The 23,786-nt window shown below is 32.1% G+C and overlaps 1 protein-coding gene across 1 annotated transcript in view; it reads left to right on the top strand.

The window, feature by feature from the left end:
* The window catches only part of LOC114334662 (arrestin domain-containing protein 3-like), a 77,014-nt gene that overhangs the window by 17,023 nt on the left and 36,205 nt on the right, over positions 1 to 23,786 (top strand). The window contains exons 3-6 of the mRNA XM_050645328.1: positions 2,774 to 2,926; positions 2,986 to 3,194; positions 14,957 to 15,139; positions 22,418 to 22,609. Coding sequence (XP_050501285.1) covers positions 2,774 to 2,926; positions 2,986 to 3,194; positions 14,957 to 15,139; positions 22,418 to 22,609 — 737 coding nt within the window. The remainder of the gene's footprint in view (positions 1 to 2,773; positions 2,927 to 2,985; positions 3,195 to 14,956; positions 15,140 to 22,417; positions 22,610 to 23,786) is intronic.

Below are 23,786 nucleotides of genomic sequence, written 5' to 3'. Positions count from 1 at the left end.
AGAAAGTTCATTAGATTTCCAGAAAAACAGAAGATTTGACAACAATGTAATTACCACTATAATATCGGCCGTATTAGAATACCCTTACCCACCAAAATTTATAACCATCGTTCAAGCGGTTTCCGAGAAATTACCGTGTTTCCATACTTTCTCGCTACCCTGTATAGTATCGTTGCATAATGGTCCATCGGCAGATTCAAACACATGCCACATTTAGCCCACGCAAATTAATATATATTTTTTTTACTACAAATAATGAGATGTTTTAACCAAATAATGCATCAACTACCGGGTGTCCACTTATATTTTCCCCCATTTTAACTGCCTATAACTTCTAAACGGCTAAAGATAGAAATATGCGGTTTTCGCAGAAATGTTTTATTTTAGTATAAGTTTTGTCTTAATGGATTGAATTTTTTATATCGCTTTCAAATACGAAAAAAATGGCGGATTTTTGAAAAAAAGTTGTTGACTTTTTTTAATGGAACATCCAGTATATTTTTTTGTAAGTTGAAAGACAGATCATTCACTTATCCAGCGATATAAAGTTACGTGGATATCACATACCTAAATAACATAACTAAGCAAATTGATATTATGTTATGTGATTTTCACATTGCATCTCTCATTTTAAAAATTTATTTCTCAGTCATTTGACAACTGATTTTAAAAAATTTTATATCGCTGGTTAGGTAAATGACCTGTTTTTCAAGTTTTTAGGTAAATGTCTATTTTCTATATCGCTTTTAAATAAAACATTGGGGATTAAAAAAAAGGTTGTTGACTTTTTTTTATTAAAACACCCAGTACTATCCAGCGATATAAAATTTTATAAAATCGGTTGTGAAATGACTGAGCAATTAATTTTTAAAATGAGAGATGCAATGTGGAAATCACTTAACATAATATCATTTTGCTTAGTTATGTTATTTAGGTAGGTATGTGATATCCTGGCAGCACCTCTCATTTTAAAAATTAATTACTTAGTGATTTCACAACCGATTTTGAAAAACTTTATATCGCTGGATAGATAAATGACCATTCTTTCAATTTATAAAAAAACATACTGGATGTTCCATTAAAAAAAGTCAACAACGTTTTTTTCAAAAATCCGCCATTTTTTTTCATATTTGAAAGCGATATAAAAAATACAATCCATTCGGACAAAACTTTTACTAAAATAAAATATTTCAGCGAAAGCCGCATATTTCTATCTTGAGCCGTTCAGAAGTGTTATAGGCAGTTAAAATGGGGGAAAATATAAGTGGACACCCGGTATAATGTGCACAATAATTTTAAATTCAGTTCCGCTAACGAACTTGCTTTTTTGTCCTTAAAAGTTGAAAAAAAATTTTAATTCTCTTGGCGTGTTGAACTTTAAGTTCTGAAATGACTAATTTATTGATTGTTAAAATACCGGCAAGTGGTTATCAATAAAGCGGCTACTCAAATTTCTAAATTTCAAACATTTAAAATTTTATTTTAACTGTTAAAGATGTTCAAAATTTATCTACTCGTTCCGATAGTAACAGTATGTTATTAAAATCACTTTATCAATTTTTCTCTTTTCTCGATTATTAGTTTTATTGCATAGTATGTAAATTATTGTAATCACTGAATACATAGTTAAAAATAATCCTATTAGGCAAAGTACGTTTTAAACCTAATAGAAACATTAATAATATTGAAAAATGTTAAAAATATTACTAAAAGATTTTTAATTGAAAACTTATTGGTCCATTTCCCTTATGACACCTCCATGGCTTCTAAAAATTGCAAGCCAGATGGATGTTGAAGCGAAGAAGACTAGAGGGAATTGTCTTCTTCGCTTCAGCATCCATCTGGCTTGCAATTTTTAGAAGCCATGGAGGTGTTACCAGGCAAATGGGCCAATAAGTTTTCAATTAAAAATCTTTTAGTAATATTTTTAATATTTTTCAATATTATTAATGTTTCTATTTGGTTGAAAACTCACTTTGCCTTTCAGTTGCCAGATGACGCTAGTCACCTACTCCATAAACGTTAGTTGCAATGCGCGGATAATCTTTCGTAATTTTGTTACTTCGGGCAGAGAGCAGCAGGCCTACGCCTCTCCGATGATGACTCCAAATAGAGTCGAAAATCGTCGATTTAGAGTGCTGGTCTGCGCTCCCTGTTCTAAGTGAAAAATAATACGGTTTTGCCTTCGCATTACCACTGAATAAAAATGGAATTTTTATTTTATTTTTATAACCCTATTAATTTAATTATTGAATAATTTAAGCAGTTAACAAGCAGCGAAAAACTAAACGAAATAGCTCTATTTTGCAAATGAAATTGATACTCTATGACTCTATGTTGTCGCTTACACTGTTAATTTTTAGGTTTCTATAAATTATAATAATAAAGCATAGCTTATTGAATTATATGAGGCTATGTGTGCAACCTGAACGAAATCGACTTTAAGCTTTTTTTTACCTTGTTCGTCCCTTCACATGACACATTAGTTCCTTAATTCATAATTATAATTCAATTATAGAATTAAATAAGCAAATATGCCGAGTTTTTCCTCATTCCACAACTTTAAAATTGCATTTTCTTCGAAACTGGTATTTTCGAGTTCGCCCTTGTTAGCCTCATATGTAGTATGTGGGAAGCCGGCAGTATTGCCATTTTAAGTCTGCATAACTAATTGAAAACTAAACGTCGTGTATATGATCTCAGCGTTGCCTTCATATGTTTGACGATTGAGGTAAGCATGATTATCATTAAAAAATAAATATTTGTTTTTTAGGTATAATTTGTAAATTAAGAGGTAGGGAACACACTTCCTGGACTGAAACTGAAAGTTACTATGACAGTACATCTAAAACCACAAAAACCAGGACTGTTCATTACTCTGGAGACAATAAGTTCATCTACATCAATCTTCCTCTTATGCATGAAAGTAAGTCCGAAACATTTAATGCGCGATCATTTCATATTATTGATTTGTTTTATTTTAAGATGCATTGGCAGCTGGACGATATGAATATTCTTTTTCATTTCAACTTCCAAGAGCAATTCCTAATCCATATGAAGGCAGTTATGGATATATTCGATATTATTTGAAGGCAACCGTTGACAGATCTTTTGCTTTTGATTATGAAGATGAACTATCACTACACGTAGTTTCGCCTATAGATTTTAATGAAATTATACAAGAGCTACAATTGGTAAGAAATTTAAGCTTGTTCAATTGAAAAATTTCTTTAATCAGGTTAGACTTGGAAACAATTGTAATCACTCAACTGACGTTCTGAAATGTTAGTTTTGTTTGTACACGTGTCACTGATCAGTTCCTATCATTTGTATTTGACTGCTATTTTAAGTATAGTGACTTCAAAATGGCATTTATTGTTGTTAACAATCCGTCCAAATATAATCAGCGTGCGGTCATACCAATTTCAACCTTCTGCGGGCAAGGTCATGTTAACATGTTTTTTCAACTATGAAGGACCCTTGCTCATGGAGTTTATGGAACCTAGAGTGCATACTAACGAACTAGAATGAGTGTAATGAAACTTTAAACACGTTTAATCAGGCAATATGACCAAAACGTCCAGAAAAGCTTGTCATTCTTCTGCACGACATTGCTCGGCCTTATGTCGCCGAAGAAGTGAAAAAATCTACAACGAAAGAAATAGGTCAACGGTTACTTATTGCATAACTTTTTTGTCTTTAATTTTTTAGTTAGGTACTCTTGCTTTAACCCATTTGTTCCCATGATATTTTTGTTCTAAATAATATTGACTTCAATGTATATTTTTGTTTGTTATATGTAAATATAACCTGTAAATAGGTTTTCAGGAAACTGACATAAAAGAAATTTGAGTTTGACGTTGCCTCATTTATTGACAGGTCTTTGTGAAATATTCCCCACTGCCAAAAGTTTTTGTTTGGTTTTTCCATTAGTGGTCATAATTTATATATTTTATCGTTTTTATTCAGCGTTTCATTATTAAATAAAAATAGACGGTTTCGTTTTGATTCAAATCGAGTCTCTCGTCAACTTAATTCTAAATCCTGACCTACTACTTTGTGCCGTGTAATTTGGCTTGCCTATATGAACTTCAATCGGCGAAATTGGCATATAAATAATAAAGTTTTGCTGTATTTATATACGTTTGTGCTACCTTGAATCACTGCGCGCACCGGACACTGTACACACAGCCTAAGATATGTTCTACACTACACACATACAATATAAGATGTACAATATTCCTTGTTATATCTGGTATATTGTTAATATAAATAAATATCTTATTTTATTATAATTTATTAAGAACTCCATGTATGTATTGTTTACAAGATTATAAGTATGTCTAAATCTAAAAATGTCAACGTCAAGTGACAAGACCACTCCCTTGTCACCTGTAGCCAACTTACGATCATATATTTACCTACATTAAACATATGCAACACTATATACAACATCCCCCCTTTTTACAAAACATAATCTTTTAACCTACTTGGTCTGGTAATGCTGCGACCAAACCTTGTCACATAACCAGCTTCATTATTACAAGGCTCAGCCACAGCACTAGTGCAAGGATCAACTTCTGTCACATTCTCAGAGTGATCCGGTAACACATTACAATGGTGTTTAGATTTTCTCACATGACTTGAGTTTCGTCTAACAGTATTACCTGTGTCTGTTTGTAATACATATGACCTGGGCCCTTGACTCTGTAGTACCTTAGCTGGAGACCACGTTCTATTAGGCCAATTTTGTATTACCACATTATCCCCCAGCTGAAATGGAGGTCTTTCATGAGCTGTGTTATTATAATATTTTTCAACCTTTTGTTTGTTTTCTAACAATTTATCTCTAACATTTTCTATTACTTTAGGTTCTAACATTTCTGCTGTGCATGGCATGGTACTTCTTAGCATTCTACTCATCAATATCTGACTTGGGCTCACATCTAATCCAGCCACTGGTGTGTTACGGTAATTGAGCAATGCTAAATAAAAATCAGACTTACTTTCTTTACATTTTTTCATCATGTTTTTTATTATACCTACTGCTTTCTCACTTAAACCGTTTGACTTTGGGTACCTCGGACTTGAATTAATAACTTTTATGCCATAACTTTCTGCAAACTCCTTGAATTTGACACTAGCAAATGGCATATTATCAGCAATTATAAATTTAGGAATACCATGCACTGCAAAAATGTTAAGTTTTACAGTAACACTATGAGCTGTTTTATCTCTAAGGTTTCTCACTTCTATCCATTTAGATAAATAATCTACTAAAACTAAATAATCATTGCCATCAAAATACATTATATCTACACCTACTTTCAAGAATGGCAGTTCTGGAATATCATGTGACATGAGAGGTTCTTTTGTATTTGATGGTCGGAATTTTTCACACGCCTTACATGATTCAACCAATTTTTCTATGTCACTTGACATTCCAACCCAATAAAATAAACTTCTAGCCCTTTTTTTACATTTAGTTATTCCTATATGACCTGCATGTAAAAGACTAAGCATTTCTTGTCTCAAGGACTTTGGTACTACTATTTTATTATTAAAATATACTAATACCATCTTTGACATGCAGATCATCTTTGACTTTATAGAATTCTTTCAGTTCAGTAACAGCAATATTTTTATTATTTTTTGGCCATCCTTCAAAATACCAACTAACAACCTGTTTAAGAACTTCATCTTTTATTGAATGTGACTGTAACTGTTTCAATCTAGACTCCGATATTGGAAGGTCTATTTCAATACAATGAACAACATCAGCTAATGTAGGTTCATCCTTAGCATTATTTGTTAAGCAGTTTCTGGACAGAAAGTCAGCCACATATATCTTACTTCCTGGTATATATCTAATATCTAAGTCATATTTTAATAACATGAGCACCATTCTCTGCAACCTAGTACTAATTTTACTTATATCTTTTCTTACTATGACAATCAATGGTTTATGGTCCGTTTCCACAACTACTTTCCTTCCATAAATAAATTGATGAAACTTCTCTACTGCTGCACATATTGCAAACAGCTCTTTTTCAGTTGGAGCCCATCTAATTTGGCTCTCTGTATAGCTTCGTGAATAAAACGAAATGGGCTTCCCTTGTTGTAACAAACAAGATTTGAGCTGTCAGTTTGCAACACTATTTCATTATTCTTGTCCAAAATGCTAAGTGTAGGAGCGCAACTAATTTTTTTCTTTAATAGCCTAAACGCTCTTTCTTCAACTTCTCCCCAATGCCACTCTATGTCTTTTTTAAGCAGCTGACGCAAAGGAAATTAGTCCTCTGAATATCTTGGTATGAACTTACTCAGATAATTTACCATTCCTAAAAATTTTTGAAGAGATTTTACATTTTTAGGGGATTCTAAACTTAATATTGCTTCAACTTGTTTATTATCTGCTTTAATTCCTGTTGTAGAAATTATTAGACCAACATATTTTACATGATCCACTTTATACTGTAACTTACTTCTATTAAACTTAATGTTATGTTCCTTTGCTTTTAGTAAAACTTTTTCCATTATTTCATCATGCTCCTTATTGATTTCTCCTGCTACGATGATATCAAAATAAACCTCAACTCCTGGTATGTCACCAAAGATGTTGGTGTTTAATTTTTGCATTACCTCCGGTGCTGATGATATGCCAAAAGGCATTCTTTTAAAGCGATATCTACCGAAAGGAGTACCAAATGTACATATGTAGCTGCATCTTTTAAATCTAAAACACTAAAGACTTGTTTACCCGCTAATCTATTATAGATTTCGTCAGGACTGGGAATCAAGTATCTTTCTCTTAGTATACATTTGTTTAATTCTTTAGGATCTAAGCACAATCTTAAAGTCTTATTGGGTTTCTCTACTATTACTAAATTGTGACACCACAATGTTGGTGTATTTACTTTTGCTATTATACCTTTGTTTTCCAAATCTGATAAAGTAACCTTTAACTGATCTTTAATTGATTCTGGAATTCTTCTAATTGGTTTTATTACAGGCTCAGCATTATCAGCCAACCTCATTTTATAACTTCCTATACTTCCCAGCCCTGAAAAAACCTCAACATTTTTCTTTAAGAATTTTTCCCTTTCTTTCATGTGGCTTTTTTGACTATTAGTTACAGAATCTACTTTTAACACGTTCAACTAAATTAAACTTTATACAATCCTGTAACCCTAATATGGGTACTGATGCCACATTCACTACCAGAAATTTAATATTGGCCTCAACAGAGCCTATTTTACCAACTAGTGTTACTGATCCCAAAGGTTTAAATCTACTCCCATTATACACAACTAACATTGTTCTACTCTCTTCCAATACTATATTATTCATTTTACTCAACTCTAAAAACTACTTTTCTGGTAGTGTACTGCATTCAGCACCTGTATCCAACTTAAAATCTATATTTAAACCACCTACCTCGACTTTCTGATACCATTGTTGACTTTGTCTTTGAAAACTATCTATTATATTGTTTTCTGTACTTACTTCTGTAAACAAAGAATCTAAACCTAAAAAAGTGTCCTCTTCCTCTTCAGTACACTGAAATACCTTCTTTCTTGTTGTGTTTGTACCAATGTTTCTTTCACCTTGTTTGTATCGTCTACACACTGCTGCAAAATGATTCATACCATTACATGCTGCACATTTTCTTCCATATGCTGGGCATTCTCTTGGTCTGTGATTTTTGCCACACCTACCACAGCTAAAAGTTCTTCCTTCTGGGTCATTCTGTACCTTTTTACGAGGGAACTCATTTTTTCTAACAGCATTTACTTCTTTTTCTTGCAAAAATTTTGATTGAATTTTACCTGCCTCTGTAGCCCTGCACATTTCTATTGCTTTTCTCAAAGTTAAATCTATTTCTCGTAACATTCTTTCTTGTAAGGCGTTATCATCTACCCCTATAACTATTCTGTCTCGAATCAACCTTTCTTCTTGTTCTCCAAATTCACATAATTTGGCTTGGACTCTCAAATCTGTTACAAACTGATCAAAAGACTCTCCAGGTTTCTGAACTCTACTGAAGAATTTAAAACTTTCCATTATTACATTTTTTCTTGGTAAACAATACTCCTCAAACTTCTGTATTAGTACTGTATATTTCTTTCTATCTGAGGCACTTAAATCAAATGTATTGTAAATATCTAGGGCTTCTTCTCCTGCCACATTCATAAATATTGCTATTTTTGTTTCATCATCTTTTTGATCATATTGAGTTGCCTTCATATATATTTCGAACTGCTGCTTGAACTTCTTCCAATTGGCGGCTTCTCCAGTTAGTATTAACTCTTTTGGGGGTTTCATCATACTCATTCCCTCCATTTTCTTAGGAACCTTGAACCTTACTTTTATAGTAAGTTGTTGACTTCACACTTATAGCTGTTATAAGTTATATCATACTGTTATTTTACACCTGACACCATGTTATATCTGGTATATTGTTAACAAGAATAAAAAACCGCTAAACGCCGTAAAAATGAGTGGCGCATACAATATTCCAGCTACAAAAGATCTGATATGAAAATTACGTGGCGCGAAAATGTATTTTCATTTTGATGCAAAACAAAATTCTAGTTTTATTTTAAAAGATTTTTCCATAATATTTGCTAAATTTGAAGTAAACGCGCCACAAAAGAGTTTCAAAATTCAAACTGTATCAAATTTACTCTTTTGTGGCGCGTTTACTTCAAATTTAGCAAATATTATAGAAAAATCTTTTAAAATAAAACTAGAATTTTGTTTTGCATCAAAATGAAAATACATTTTCGCGCCACGTAATTTTCATATCAGATCTTTTGTAGCTGGAATATTGTATGCGCCACTCATTTTTACGGCGTTTAGCGGTTTTTTATTCTTGTATCAGGAGTTTTTCAAGTTATATACAAATTAAATGTATGAAGTTGAATTCAATTTTTCTCGATTACACGTCAAGCTTTATAAATGGTCACCTTTGTCGCATTATCTCCCAAATGATCTAGTGACCATCGAATGTATACTAATTTTTTTTCTAGTCGAAATAGAATAAATAAAAATATTGGGATGGCCGGTAAATGAACTCAGATTATCCGTTACAGATCAAATTTAGCGTCGTAACCACTACAACTACATAAACCATTTCGGGAATAATAGTTAATTGGATTATACATTTCTAACTTAAGACTTCTAAACGGCTTAACCGATTTTGATCACTAAACATGAGTTTGAAACGTATTGACAAGTAGTATCTGATGCATCTGAGTTCAAGTATGAAAACTAAAGTTGTTACAGAAATTATTGAGCTTGAACTGTTTTTCCCCATAGGAAATATATTTGATCATACTTATGAAGCGTATAACTTAAAATTTCTAATTTTCCCGGATATGAGGTAAACAACGTTAGATTAGCCTAGAGTCCTTCTACAAACGCTCAGTTATTGGCGCAATTCGTAGGTTGAAATTTTGAGTAATTGTCGAAAAACCAAAATTTTCAAAATTTAGTTTTTCAATTTTTTGGCTATACTGAGCCGTGTGTACGTCTGAGCTTGATCGCTTAGGCAACGTTTGAAAACCTAACTCAACCCTATTGATGTGGTTTATTTGCGATTTTCCTGTCTCTCCTTGAACCTAAGATATATACGCCCAAAAAATTTGCCATTTTGTATCTACCTAGCCCTATAGCTGGCTTACGGGTAGTCAGAAGTCAAAAATTACACCGGTTCTGAATCGGCCCTCACACCCTCTTGAAACACAGAAAAAAAATTCAGATCGGTGTAACTTTTCCACATACATACATACATACATACATACATACATACATACATACATACATACATACATACATACATATGTACATATCCACAAACATTTTCCCCTTTTTAAATAAAAATTGAGTTCTAATTCTGAGCTCGCTAACTTTTAAACGGTATAACCGATTTTCAAAATTAAACATGCGTTGGAAAGGTCATGATCTATGCTATCAGAAGCCGCAAAGGCCGAACTTAAGTTTTTGAAATTTTTGGGAGTTTTGGGGACGAGAACGAAAAACAGACCCTAAATAGGAAAAGCCGTAAAATCCACAGCCTTGGACCAAAATGAAGAAGTAATATATGGATCTAGGAGTCTTTTCCTAAACTTTAAGATGGGATTTGGCTTAATTTTCAATTCAGTCAGGTTTAGAAAATAGAAAATTTCGTGTATATAATATATAGTGTCGCATGTAGGGGTTGTGCGCCACTGGCGAGAACTGTCGTTCTCTGGTAATTTTCAAAATTAGATGTGCGTTGGAAAGGTAATGATCAGTACTAGCAGAAGCCGCAAAGGTCGAACTAATATTTTTGAAATTTTTGGTAGTTTTGAGAACGAGAACCTTGGTCGCAATCTCTCCCAAATGATCTAGAACTTACGACACCAGTGATAAGACAATCCGAGTTCATATCCCAGCCATCCTAATAATTATGTAATTATGGCCGGCAAATGAACTCGGATTGCCCAATCAAACTAGCATCGTAACCACTACAAGTACATAAACCATGATTGATTAATAACATTGATTTTTTCGATATAAACTAAATTTCGATAACCAATAAATCGAAAACTATTAATTTTATCAAAAAAATATAAAACATTTTTTGCTTACAATTAATGTTTTTACCAACATTTGCGGTCAAAATATAATAAAAAATTTCCACCCTCGAGACGGGGTGGCAACCACCCCATGGTAAAAGCGTCTTTCGGAATCATACAGATTTTGATACTTAGACTCTCCACTACTTATTCTCAAATTTTCAAGCAAATCGATCCATTCTGTAAAAATTGCGAAGTGAAAAGTTTCAGTTCCTGGACTAATTATACTTTTGGAGCTCTATAACTTCTGAACGGCTGAACTGATGTTGATCACTAAATATGAGTTTAAAACGTATTGACAAGTAGTATCTGATGCATCCAAGATCAAGTATGATAACTGAACGTATTACAGGAATTATTGAGCTTCAAAAACGGTTTTTCCCATAAGAAATAGATTTGATTATACTTATGAAGCCTATAACTAAAAAATTCGAATTTTCCCAGATATGAGATATACACCGTTAGACGCGTCCTGAGTCCTCCTACAAACGCTCAGTTATTGGCGCAATTCGTAGGTTGAAATTTTGAGTAATTGTCGAAAAACCAAAATTTTCAACGTTTAATTTTTCAGTTTTTCGGCTATGGTGAGCAGTGTGTATGTCTCAGGTTGATCGCTTAAGCACCGTTTGAAATCTTAACTCATCCCTATTAATTTGGTGTATTTGCGGTTTTCCTGTCTCTCCTTGAACCCAAGATATATACGCCCAAAAAATATACTATTTTGTATCTATCTAGTCCTCTAGCTGGCTTACCGGTAGTCAGAAGTCAAAAATTAGACCGGTTCTGAATCGGCCCTCACACCCTCTTGAAACACAGAAAAAAAATTCAGATCGGTGTAACTTTTCCACACACATACATACATACATACATACATACATACATATCCACAAACATTTTCCCTTTTTTAAATAAAAATTGAGTCATACTTCTGAGCTCGATAACTTTTGAATGGTATAACCGATTTTCAAAATTAAACATGCGTTGGAAAGGTAATGATCTGTGCTATCAGAAGCCGCAAAGGTCGGGCTTAAGTTTTTGAAATTTTTGGGAGTTTTGGGGACGAGAACGAAAAACAGACTCTAAATGGGAAGGGCCGTAAAATCCACACCCTTGGACCAAAATGGAGATATGACATATGGATGGACGAGTCTTTTCCTATTCTTTAAGATGGGATGTGGCCCAATTTTCAATTCAGTCAGGTTTAGAAAATCGAAAATTTCGTGTATATATAGTGTCGCTTGTAGGGGTGTTGTGCGCCACTGGTGAGAACTGCCGTTCTCTGTGGATATAAATAAATATCTTGTTTTATTATAATTTATTAAGAACTCCATGTATGTATTGTTTACAAGATTACAAGTATGTCTAAATCTAAAAATGTCAACGTCAATTGACAAGACCACTCCCTTGTCACCTGTAGCCAACTTACGATCATAAATATATTTACCTACATTAAACATATGCAACACTATATACAACAGTATTAACCACTTTAAAAATTCACATTGTAAGGCATGAATGAATCAAATAATAATATGTAGTATATACCTTTTTTTGTAGATGTATTTAAAAATGAAACTGAAAAGTTATTAAGTACTATATAAAGAGTGATATGCTATGCTTGACTTAAATAAAACAATTAGATATAAAAAATCACAAATTTTAGTAAATTTGGGAAAGTATCATAAATACAAATACCGATGTTGAAACGTATTTAAATACAAAGTATTTATATTATACTAAAAATGTACCCAAGTTTTTCGGTAAATTTTTTTTAATCATTTACGCTTTTTGTTCATTTCATATTTTAAACTTGGTATCGGAGCTAATGGGCCGTATTTCAAAATTTAAATACCTACTTATTTGTAGGTATTTAAAGACTTTATACTTTAGAGCATTTAAATACCAAGTACTTATTTATAATTATAGAGTATTTTGGCATTTAAATAGGTACTTACTCTAAAGTCCAAAGTTTTACATACATACTTACAAAAAGTATTTAAATTTTGAAATACTGCCCATCACCTCCGATACCTTTGTACATCCCATACCTCCGATACATTTGTGATGTACACAAATGTACATCATTATATAGGGGTATTTTTTACATTGAGCGATCTGGACGTTTGAAGGAGATTTAAAAAAATTCGTTATATCGAGGAATTCTTTATATCGGGGTTCATTATATCGGGGCTCCACGGTAGTTCAATTGGTGACTAGTCGTAAGTGAAGGGGGGCTGGGATCCGACAAATGCACGTATTCCAAAACTAAAAAAGGCAACTTAAAACTACTATCATAAGTGTTTTAACTTTTTCTATGATCATTAATGATACTATGATTAAAAAATAGATTTTTGTAAAAAAAATATTTTTTTCAAGAATTGTTTAAACAAGTTAGACTGTTTATTAATTAATAAATTTATAAACAAATTGCATATTTGTAATGTACGTAGAAATTTCATACAAATTAAAACAAGAAAGATCAAAATCCATTGAGTTGATCTGGAGATATAGAAAATTTGAAATTGCTTTTTCGGTATTTTAACCCGATGGATTTGTAGGTTTCCCCTCCTAATCGTGTGAACTACATTTTTGAAAAATCGTAGAGGGTGCTGTGAAGGTACAATGTCTGTGCAAATTTTTTAACAAAAAATACAAATCCCATTCTTCCAATGAGATTCCGTAATTATTATAAACAAATTAGCTGTGAATTAAAAAAAAAACATACGGCTAACTTTGTCCCAAATGAACGCAGGCTAAATTTTTTTATTTAAAAATTCGTGTTAAAATACTATCTTTCCGAATATATAAAAATATTGTTTCTACGGACAACATTTTTAAAGTTATTCTAAATGTTTATAAACTACAAACTTTCAAAAATTTGGCATTAGGATTTTTGACTATATTAATTATTTTTTTATCTTTTTTTAATACATTTTTAATACTATCACTCTTCTACTCTCATTTGGTATACTCAGAATTGCCCTATCTTCATTATTTTCTGTCTTATCTTATTGCAAAATAAAGGTCTCTGGAATAAACAAAAAAAAAATTACTCTTAAACTAACTAATGGATCGGTCTCAAATTTTGAGGGTTTTTTAAGTACCCCAATACCCAACTTTGGGTGAAACACTAAAGTTCTAAGATAGTTTTAGTAAAAGTTATTAACAAATAACGATTTTCACTTATTTTGCAATTTGCGTAGCAACAAATTAACTTTTTAACTTTAAAAAATCGGCATTTTGAAGGTTTTACAATGTTCTAAAAAACTGAATTTTGTAATTTTATGTCGATTATTTATTGAAAGGAGTGCAAAAACTGAAAAAATCGCGATTTTTGCACTAAATTGTTAATAATTAAAAAACGGACGCGAACTCTAGGCAGGAAACAGGTAGGTTTTCTTCCTATAGGTCTACAATAACTAAAAAAGTAGTCAGCTAGAGAGAATCCTTATTACTCTGGACTATAATATCAACTACTCTATCTGTCCATTGTGATTCCTGTAGCAGAGCCTTCGGTTTCGTCCTATTTTCATTGCGTTGCAATCTAGTAAGTAAAGGAACATCATCCTCTGAATCGCTGTCGCTATCGAGACTATCTTGTGAAAATATTTCTAGTGTTCCGGGTATATCTAACGACAGTGTGTCACAATGAATGTCACCGTCATCGATATCATCTTCATCGGTTTGATAGTCTCCCTCAGGCGGGATTATAACAATGTCAATATCTTTGTAGTCATCATGAATGTTATCCAATGCCTGTTGCATATTTTGTAACAAATAGATTTTCCGTAAAATGTTCCAGTACAAATAAGTACTTGCTACTTTGCAGCTACTACTGTACTAATATTGCAGCTATCTAATCAATAATAATAATTTAACGTCGCCTTATTCCCAGTGTACTCGTTTGAGTACACCAACATTTGCACACCAAAAAACACGTCTTTTGGATATTTGTCACATAACTTTCACACAAAATTTCACACAAAAAGTAATAAAAATGTAATGCACTGACACAGGTGTAAATATAACTAAAATTGTTGGTTAGGTTTCACGCAGACAAAAACAGTAGTTTTCCCGGAAATTTACATCGACAATCCCCGTTATTCATTCTACCAAAGGTCATTTAAAAAAATATTTTATCCAACACAAAGAGACAAAAAAAGTATGTTTTTGTGGAGTGTACCCAAATGAGTACACTGGGAACAAATGGGTTTTAAATCGGTAAAATACACCGTTTTTTTTTTTGAAAAATGTTTTCAAATTTTTTTCAAATTCAAAAAACGAAAATGTCTAAATATCTAATGTCTATATAAATATGTAATCATTCATTTTAGAATCCTGTGTCATATCAAGACGAAAAAACAATATGTTGCTGTTGTTGTGCTAGCGGTCCAATTACTATGGATGTAGTATTAGAAAAAGAAGCCTTTGTTGTTGGAGAGGTTGCTAAAATAAAAGTAGATATTACAAACATGTCAAATGAGAGTACCGTAGAATTAACGTTATCTTTAAAACTGGTAGATATGATTAAATTTTGCTACTAAAGTTGATCCCAAACCATTTTTTCAGTGCGTCATTAATTTTGACGTCATATAACATTTTAAGAATGTCGCGAATCATTACATGACATTTTAGTTAAATCTGAGAGATGTCAGAATATTTATATTTATGTTTATACAGGGTGTCCAGTCCAGAAACTCTCCCGACAAACGAAGACTGGAGATTCTTGAGATAATTTTAAGACAATTTAACCCAATTCACCTGTCCGAAAATGCTTCCTAAGGGAGAGAGAGCTCTTTGAAGATGGCGTCTTGGAATTAGTTTTTCTTAAATATCTCCAGAACTCTTCTATTTAGAAAAACGAAAACTGGTACACTTATTTATCTTCCAGAGATAAATCAATTACATCAATTACGAATTTCTAGTACCGGTCATAGGCGCCCGTTCTGGGTAGGGCAACGGTTATTTTATCGTATAACTTTTTTATCTTTAACTTCTAAGCATTATTTATACTGGATTATTAAATTGCAAGGAATTCTAGTACTAAAAGGTACTCTTGATTTAAGCCGGTAGGATGCACCGTTTTCTAGAAAAACCGATTTGAGAATTTTTCGTCAGTTGATTTTGAAAAAAAAATTTCAAAAAAAACCATTTAGAAAAACGAAAACTGGTACGTTTATTTATCTTCCAGAGATAAATCTATTTCCTTGGTTGCGAAATTCTAGTACCGGTCATATGCGTCCGTTTTGGGTAGGTCAACGGTTATTTTTATCACATAACTTTTTTTGTCTTTAATTTTTAAGCATTTTTAACACTTGATGATTAAATTATGACGTATTCTAGTACTAAAAGTTACTCTTGCGATAAGTCGGTAAAACACACCGTCTTTTTTTGAAAAAAAAAAAATCAAAGTTTTTTCAAATCCAATAAACGAAAAATTTTCAAATTTTTAGTACTAGAATAGCTCACAATTTAATAATCCAGTATCAAAAATGCTTAGAAGTTAAAGACAAAAAAGTTAAGCGATAAAATACCAGTTGCCCTACCCAAAACGGGCGTCTATGACCGGTACTAGAAATTCTTAATTAATGGAATCGATTTATCTCTGGAAGATAAATAAGTGCACCAGTTTTCGTTTTTCTAAACAGAAGCGTTCTGGAGGTATTTCAGAAAAACTAATTACCAGACGCCATCTTCAAATAGCTCTAGCTCCCTTAGGAAGCATTTTCGAACTAGGTGAATTGGGTTAAATTGTCTTAAAATAATCTGAGGAACCTCCTGTCTTCGTTTGTCGGGAGAGTTTCTGGACACCCTGTATAAAAAATATTAATACCTATGTATATAAATATTTGCCATAATATTAATATTTAAAATATTTTAAGGATCAAATAAATACATATAGAATACAATTTCACTATGTTCGAATATACCATAGTCTTTTTACTACAAAAGCAAGATTACGTAGGTCAAAATTTCTGACGTAAGAGCACTGTCAAAACATTAGAATGTGAATTATGGCCACGTTTATGTCATTACTTGTCAGAGATATTTTTCTTTTTTTTTGTTTCATATAAAAATAATTTCTATAAGTATTTATTCTAATTAATGATGTCAATTGGTTTTCATTACTTGCAGAAATATATTAATTAACAACAATATTATCATAGTATAGGTATAATCATTAAATCTAACAATAAAACACTGAACACGTTCGTTTTCTATACTTCCACAAAATTTATTATAACTATGTGACTACAGCTGTTTCGGCAGGGTGCCTTTCTCAAGTGATCTAGTTTACTATGTGTTTGCCTTTGTAAAGTCTGTAACTGAAGAGGTTGAGGAGTGGGGAGCTGTTTGTCTCGAGTTGGTCATTCAGAATTATATCTGTATTTTTTAATGTATTAATTTCCATAGATTCTAATAAAGATAGCTTAAGGCCTTTATTTTGAATATGCAAAATTTGAAACTCTTGATTAAAAGAATGATTATGATCTAGAAGGTGAAGTGCGTATGTAGAAGTGTCTGTTTTTCTATTGTTGAAAGCCCTTTTGTGTTCTGCTATCCGCTTGTCAAAGGTTTTGCCAGTTTGACCGATGTAAGTTTTCGGACAGTCACCACAAGTTTGTAAACACCACTCTGAGTTGCTTTCTCTTTCGGCTCTTATTGTTCTTAATATATTTGCTTAAGTTGTTGTTAGTTCTTAAAGCTGGTGTTATTCTTTTCTTTTTATGTCTCTGGCTATTTTTGTTGTTATCTTGCCAGCGTATGTGATAGAGTAGAAGGTACTGGGTTCTTTCTGTTTATGCTATTTGTTTAACGATGTTCAGTTCTATCTCGAAATTGTTTTTTGACATAAGAATTTCTGTCAGTCTATGTATCATGCTATGGTAGGCTGCTAATTTATGTTGTGTAGGATGGGATGATGAATTGTGTATCGTTGTGTCAGTATCACGGAGTGATTCACCGCAATAAGCGAATCTGAGAGCTCTAAGTAAGAGCGGCAAACATTCCACCTGGAATGAAAAGCCCTGATGATGATGATGATGTGTCAGTGTGGGAAGGTTTATGATATTCGGAGAACTCATGTTTGTTGTGTAGTCTGGTAATTGTTATATCTAGAAAGTTTATGGACTGATTCCCACTCCCCAACCTCTTCATTTAAAGACTTTAAAAAGGCAAACACATAGTAAACTAAATCACTTGAGAAAGGCACTCTGCCGAAACAGCTGTAGTCACAGTTATAATAAATTTTGTGGAAGTATAGAAAACAAACGTTTTCAGTGTTTTATTGTTAGATAAAAAGAACTTCCATCAAGTAACGGTCGAATCCATCAATTATAATCATTAAAATAGATTGTTTAGTATTTTTGAAACTAAGTAGGTACTGCAACGCCAAAATCCATAAGAAAACTTTCTGATCTTTAAATCTAATAATAATCTTATTTCTAATAAATCTAATCTAAGAAATCTAAACTCTTTAACTTACTTCTCTGCAGTTAGTGGTAAAGAGGAATACCATTATTTCGTTCTTGTTCAAAATAATCTATTAAAGAAGCATTTTGATTTGGCATATGTTTCTCAATACAAACACAATAGTGTAGGTACACAACCATAATTACAATAGTTTTTAAATTAGGCTATATTTAATATGTAGGTAAAAACAGTACAGTGTTTTAAAGCTATTGTCCTTTTCATGATCATTTTTCAGTGCGTAACAAATGATAGGAAAAAGGGTAAGTCCGTGATAATACACATTTATGACATTTTAGTTAAATCTGACAGTTGTTACATTTTATTTTCAATTTGGAATAAAAACAAATCAAATGTGTTTCTTGCATTTATAAAATGGTATTTTCTTTGATTTGTATAGTCTTATAAATTATACAGATTATATTTGTAATATTATTATCTAATTAAAAATTTTTTTTTTATTATGGCACCATCTATCGACAACTAGAATAACTAGAATAAATGTTATAAAAATGTCACCGACGAAATGTAATCACCGACGTGCCTTTTTTTCTGTCACATACAATTGAATGCGTTAGAAAGAAATCGAAAAACTGTGATGCACTGAAAGATGATCATGAGAAAAAGAATACCTATATTTTCAATCAAATTGTGTACGAAATGAAGTAAAAATGTAGCAACACAGAACTGTCACATCAGTAGCCTACGATTGTCTAATATATTTAAATAAAATTATTATTTTCTGGAGTATTTAACTTAAAGGATTGTTCTAAAATTCTCAATGTAATCGCGATTACGTTTTTTATAATAATACCATGTTAACACTTTTGCAAGATAGGTCACTTCCGTGTTGGTGTCGTATAGCTGTGATAGAGAAATGTCAATTTTAAAGTTGATGTTTATTTACGTTAATTAAAATTACAAATATTTCGACATATTATTAATATATTTCGGCAAGAAATGAAAACCAATTAGAATAAATTCATAAATAAATTAAAACAAATTAGAATAAAGAATTAGAGATATTATTTGTACACTAAACAAAAACAAAGAAAATATCTGACAAGTAATGACATGGCAACGTGGCCATGATAAAAAGTCACATTCTAATGATTTGGCAGTGCTCTGACGTCAGAAATTTTGACCTACGTAATCTTGCTATGGTGGTAAAAAGACTATATTTATATTTACGTCGTTGACAAATTTCTAACCTAGAGTTATAATTGTCATTTTATCCGTTAATATTGTGAAAGTACTGCCACGATAGATTACTTTTATATCAAATTATCTTTATTCGCATTAGGGATTGGTTATCTATTTAGAGTAGATATTGTAATTGTTAACCAATTATACATATACAGGGTGAGGCAGATAACTGGCCTATTAGAAATATCTCGAGAACTAAAGGCAACAGAATCATGAAAATTGGAATACAGGGGTTTTGAAGGATGATCTATTAAATGAAAATATTTTCATCTCTTTACAACTTCCGGTTATACCGGAAGTTGCTTATAACTTCGTTTTTTTTTAATGGGACACCCTGTATATTTTTACATTTTTGGATTCTCTTCGATGTCTTCTTTCTTAAAATATGAGGATTTGTAATGTTATACAGGGTATTTTAAAAGATAATTACGTTTTTTTATTAATTTCGTAGCAATATTCACACCCTGTAGAATTGTAGTAGTTTCACAACTAAAACTCTACTTACGTTCAAATGATTTTTAATGTAGTCAACTATTGTTAAGAATCATTAGTATAGCTAAATTTTTAATTTTAGTATACAGGGTTGGTCTAAACTCGGAATGAGTATTTTCTGAGTTTTCTTAAATGGAACACCCTGTATTTTAGTATTGTAATGAAATGATATTTTATGGTACTTTTTTATTTCTTAAGCATTCCCTATACCTAACTGCTTTAATTTGTGCTTAATTGTTAGTCGCACCAACAATGTTAACTACATAGGTATTTTGATAGCTAAACCATTATTGGTAATTTTAAGGATCAGTCTGGATTAATATGTATTTATTTCAGAAAAATTATTTGTGATTGAATATTTTCACGGCCAACCTAATAAAATTTTACGTATTTTTTGTTGCAATTAATGTTTAGCTTGAATCACCAATAACTCACAAATTAAAGCAGTTAGGTATAGGGAATACTTATAAAATAAAAAAGTACTATGAAATATCGTTTCATTACAATACTAAAATACAGGGTGTTCTATTTAAGAAAACTCAGAAAATATTCATTTTGAGTTTCGACCAACCCTGTATACTAAAATTTCAAAATTAGCTATACTAATGATTCTAAACAATCATAGACTATATTAAAATTCACTTGAACGTAAGCAGAGTTTTTAATGTCAAACTATTACAATTCTACAGGGTGTGAATGTTGCTACGAAATTAATAAAAAAACGTAAATATCTTTTAAAATACCCTGTATAATATTACAAAATCTCATATTTTAAGAAAGAAGATATTGAGGAGAATCCAAAAATGTAAAAATATACAGGGTGTCCCATTTAAAACAACTAAGTTATAAGCAACTTCCGGTATAACCGGAAGTTGCAAAGAGTTGAAAATATTTTCATTTAATAGACCATCCCCCAAAACCCCTTTATTCCAATTTTCATGATTCTGTTGCCTTTGGTTCTCGAGATATTTCTAATAGGCCAGTTATCTGCCTCACCCTATATAAGTATAAGTCGCTTTATGGTAGGGGAGCCCAAGCGGGGATTTTTGCAGTTACTCGAGCGCGTCATATTATTACATCGGGAGAAACCTTGTACCCGAAAATGTACCTCTACCATATATTGGCTCTTAATGCAGGGGAGTTCGGTAAGGGGGGCCGAAAAAAAAATCTATCCTTAGAAAAACTTGAAATCGTCAGATTAAGATAAGGTAAGTTAAGTATGTACATGCAAAATAGTGTATATTTCAAGAATCTGACGATTTGAGCCGGACGTAAGGAAATGGGTGAGTCCCAAAGTTTCACAAGAAAAAAGCTAATATTTCGTGAAATGAATGACAGATCGAAAAACTAAAAAATACGTTATCAATATTTTTCAAAAATCTATCGAATGATACCAAACACGACTTCAAACAGAGAGGGGTGTGGGTAAATTTAATATTTTAAATACGAATCCCGCGATATTTCACGAAATGAACATCAGATCGAAAAACTAAAAAATACACTTATTCAATATTTTTGAAAAATCTATCGAATGGCACCAAACACGACCCCGACGGAGTTGGGGTGGGGGGTTACTTTAAAATCTTAAATGGAAGCCCCCATTTTTTACTGCAGATTTGGATTCCTTGCGTCAAATAAGTACATTTTTATTGAGACATTTTTTCGAATTATGGATAGATGGCGCTATAATCTAAAAAAACATTGTTGGAAATGGAAAATTAAATTAAAAATGGACAAGTCCCCACTAAAATGAAAAACTTTACTTAACTTTTTTTGGTTTTACGGCCTACTCTTCACAACCCAATAGGTCCCCAAAGCGCTCGAGTGACTGCACATTTAGCATACTTTGCTTTTAACCATACTACCATTAATATAGAAGTACAATTCAACGAATACATAATTTTCGAAGTTCCCAGTTTAATAATCACGGATCTACGTTTTTTTTTCTGTCACTTCGAGCTTAACCTTCGGAGTACGGAGATTATTTGACTTACTTAGATTACGAAGATGGGTCAAGCGTGACCCATTCTCATTTTATTTATAAGGATGTTTTAAATAGTCAGTATTAATAAACAGTATTTTTAATTCAACAAAAAACAAACAAACATAACCATTATAATCCTAAATTATTGTATTTAAATTTTTTAAGATGGTTTCCCATGGGTATACACTAGTTCGCTGCGGCGGCCAGATTTTAATACCTTACAGAAAACGGGCATAGGTAAATTCGCTCCGGCCATATATTTGAATACGTATACCCGTAAACAGAGACGGCTGCGATTTACGTGTACCTACAAACATATTAAAAATATTTTTCGAAATCCGAAGACCGGGTCAGGACTGACCCGGCATCATAGATGTTATGTAGAGGAAAAACTGTAATTTGCATGTTCACGAATTATATACGAAAAAATAGACTGAAACAAATAAGGAGAACTTACGATCAATCGGATTTGTAAAAAAAATATTTCATAAAATATTAAGAAATAAGTGAATTTCGGGTCACGCTTGACCCAGTCTTCGTACTCCGAAGGTTAATGCGTTAGAGCGAATTCGACAAACTATGACGCACTGAAAAAAGGGTTTTGGATAAACTGTATTTGGGAAATTATTTTCAGTATTTTTAGACCGTCGAATCTAAAACAACATCACCAAGTAAGCATTACAAGTATGATAAAGAATATATACAACGCGTGACAGATTCAGGTGTTGGAGCCCACGGACAGCGAATATATAAAATTAATTTTCCAATACCTAGATCAGCAGTGGTACCTAATTTTATTAATTGTACTTTATTTAAGCAGTGGAGTGTTCTTAAGGTAAGATAATGCATATAAATAGTAGTCGACTGAAATACAGTCCGTCTAATTTACTAGCTAGCCATAACGGATGTTGAGACTAAAGAAGATGAGGGAGTTTTACAATTTATAATTCACGTCCCATCTTCTCAGCGCGGTAAAGTTCCAACGAGAATGGTTCCCTTAGTACTCCAATCAGAGTAAACATGTACCTATAGACCTGGATCCCGCGTAAGAAAGAAAAGTTGATTAATAGCAAGCTGAAAATTTGTTAATAGCTTAACGGTGTCTAGTCGGACAAACTTTGATGTATGGGAACACTGGAACAAGGGAAGTTTTAACTGTGGAGCATGATAAACGTGTCGTCCTTACAAGTTTATGATTGTGAAAAATAGCAAGTTGTTTTTAAGTTTATTCGATAGCCAACGTTATGTAATATATGCGAAAATGTTTCTCCGACAAAAATGTTGGGCATTTTAACGAGTCCGACACGTAGAACATGTCACATCACAGGAATTATGTTGGTGATGAATAGCAGTCTGATTTTTGCATGAGAGTTTAATGAAAGGTTAAAAAATCAATTGGAAGTTCTGTCCGACAAAATTAATGGGAAGTTTTCGTAGTCGGACATTCTAAACAGGTAAGATATAGACAAAAATGCTGGTAATAAATAGCTTTCCGACAAAGACAAAATTTAATTAAGTAAATTATTCCTTACCAAGAATGACTGTTGTCGGAAAAAAATAAGGGGTAGATTTTGTAGTCGGACAATTTAAAAAAATAATTTTTCAAATTTCAATAAGGGGTGATTATTCTATGTCAAAAGTACCTGCAATCAATTACAATCGCTATCTTTCGATTTATGCCAACATCATTTAGATACCTCACTGTAATACATTTATAGTAGATCAGGCAAATTATATTATGGATTGAGTGGTCTAGCTATCTTTGTCTGCCACATGCGCGGGATCGCTTGGTTAAAAGAGATGGATAGACCACCTATCGACTTTTTGCACTGTATTCCCTGTCTACCCTTATGTGTATGAATACATTTCCATTTAAGAAAAACTGTCACTTTTGACAATAATTCCTAATAAATTGCAATCGTAACTTCAAATTTAAACTAATCGATTTATTTTGGCAGCAAATTATTTCTTGCCATGTGACATATTAATTACATTATTACTTCATTTGTAGA

Source organism: Diabrotica virgifera, chromosome 3, assembly GCF_917563875.1.
Source record: "Diabrotica virgifera virgifera chromosome 3, PGI_DIABVI_V3a".
NCBI lineage: Eukaryota > Metazoa > Arthropoda > Insecta > Coleoptera > Chrysomelidae > Diabrotica > Diabrotica virgifera.
This window is presented reverse-complemented; position numbering and strand designations above follow the sequence as displayed.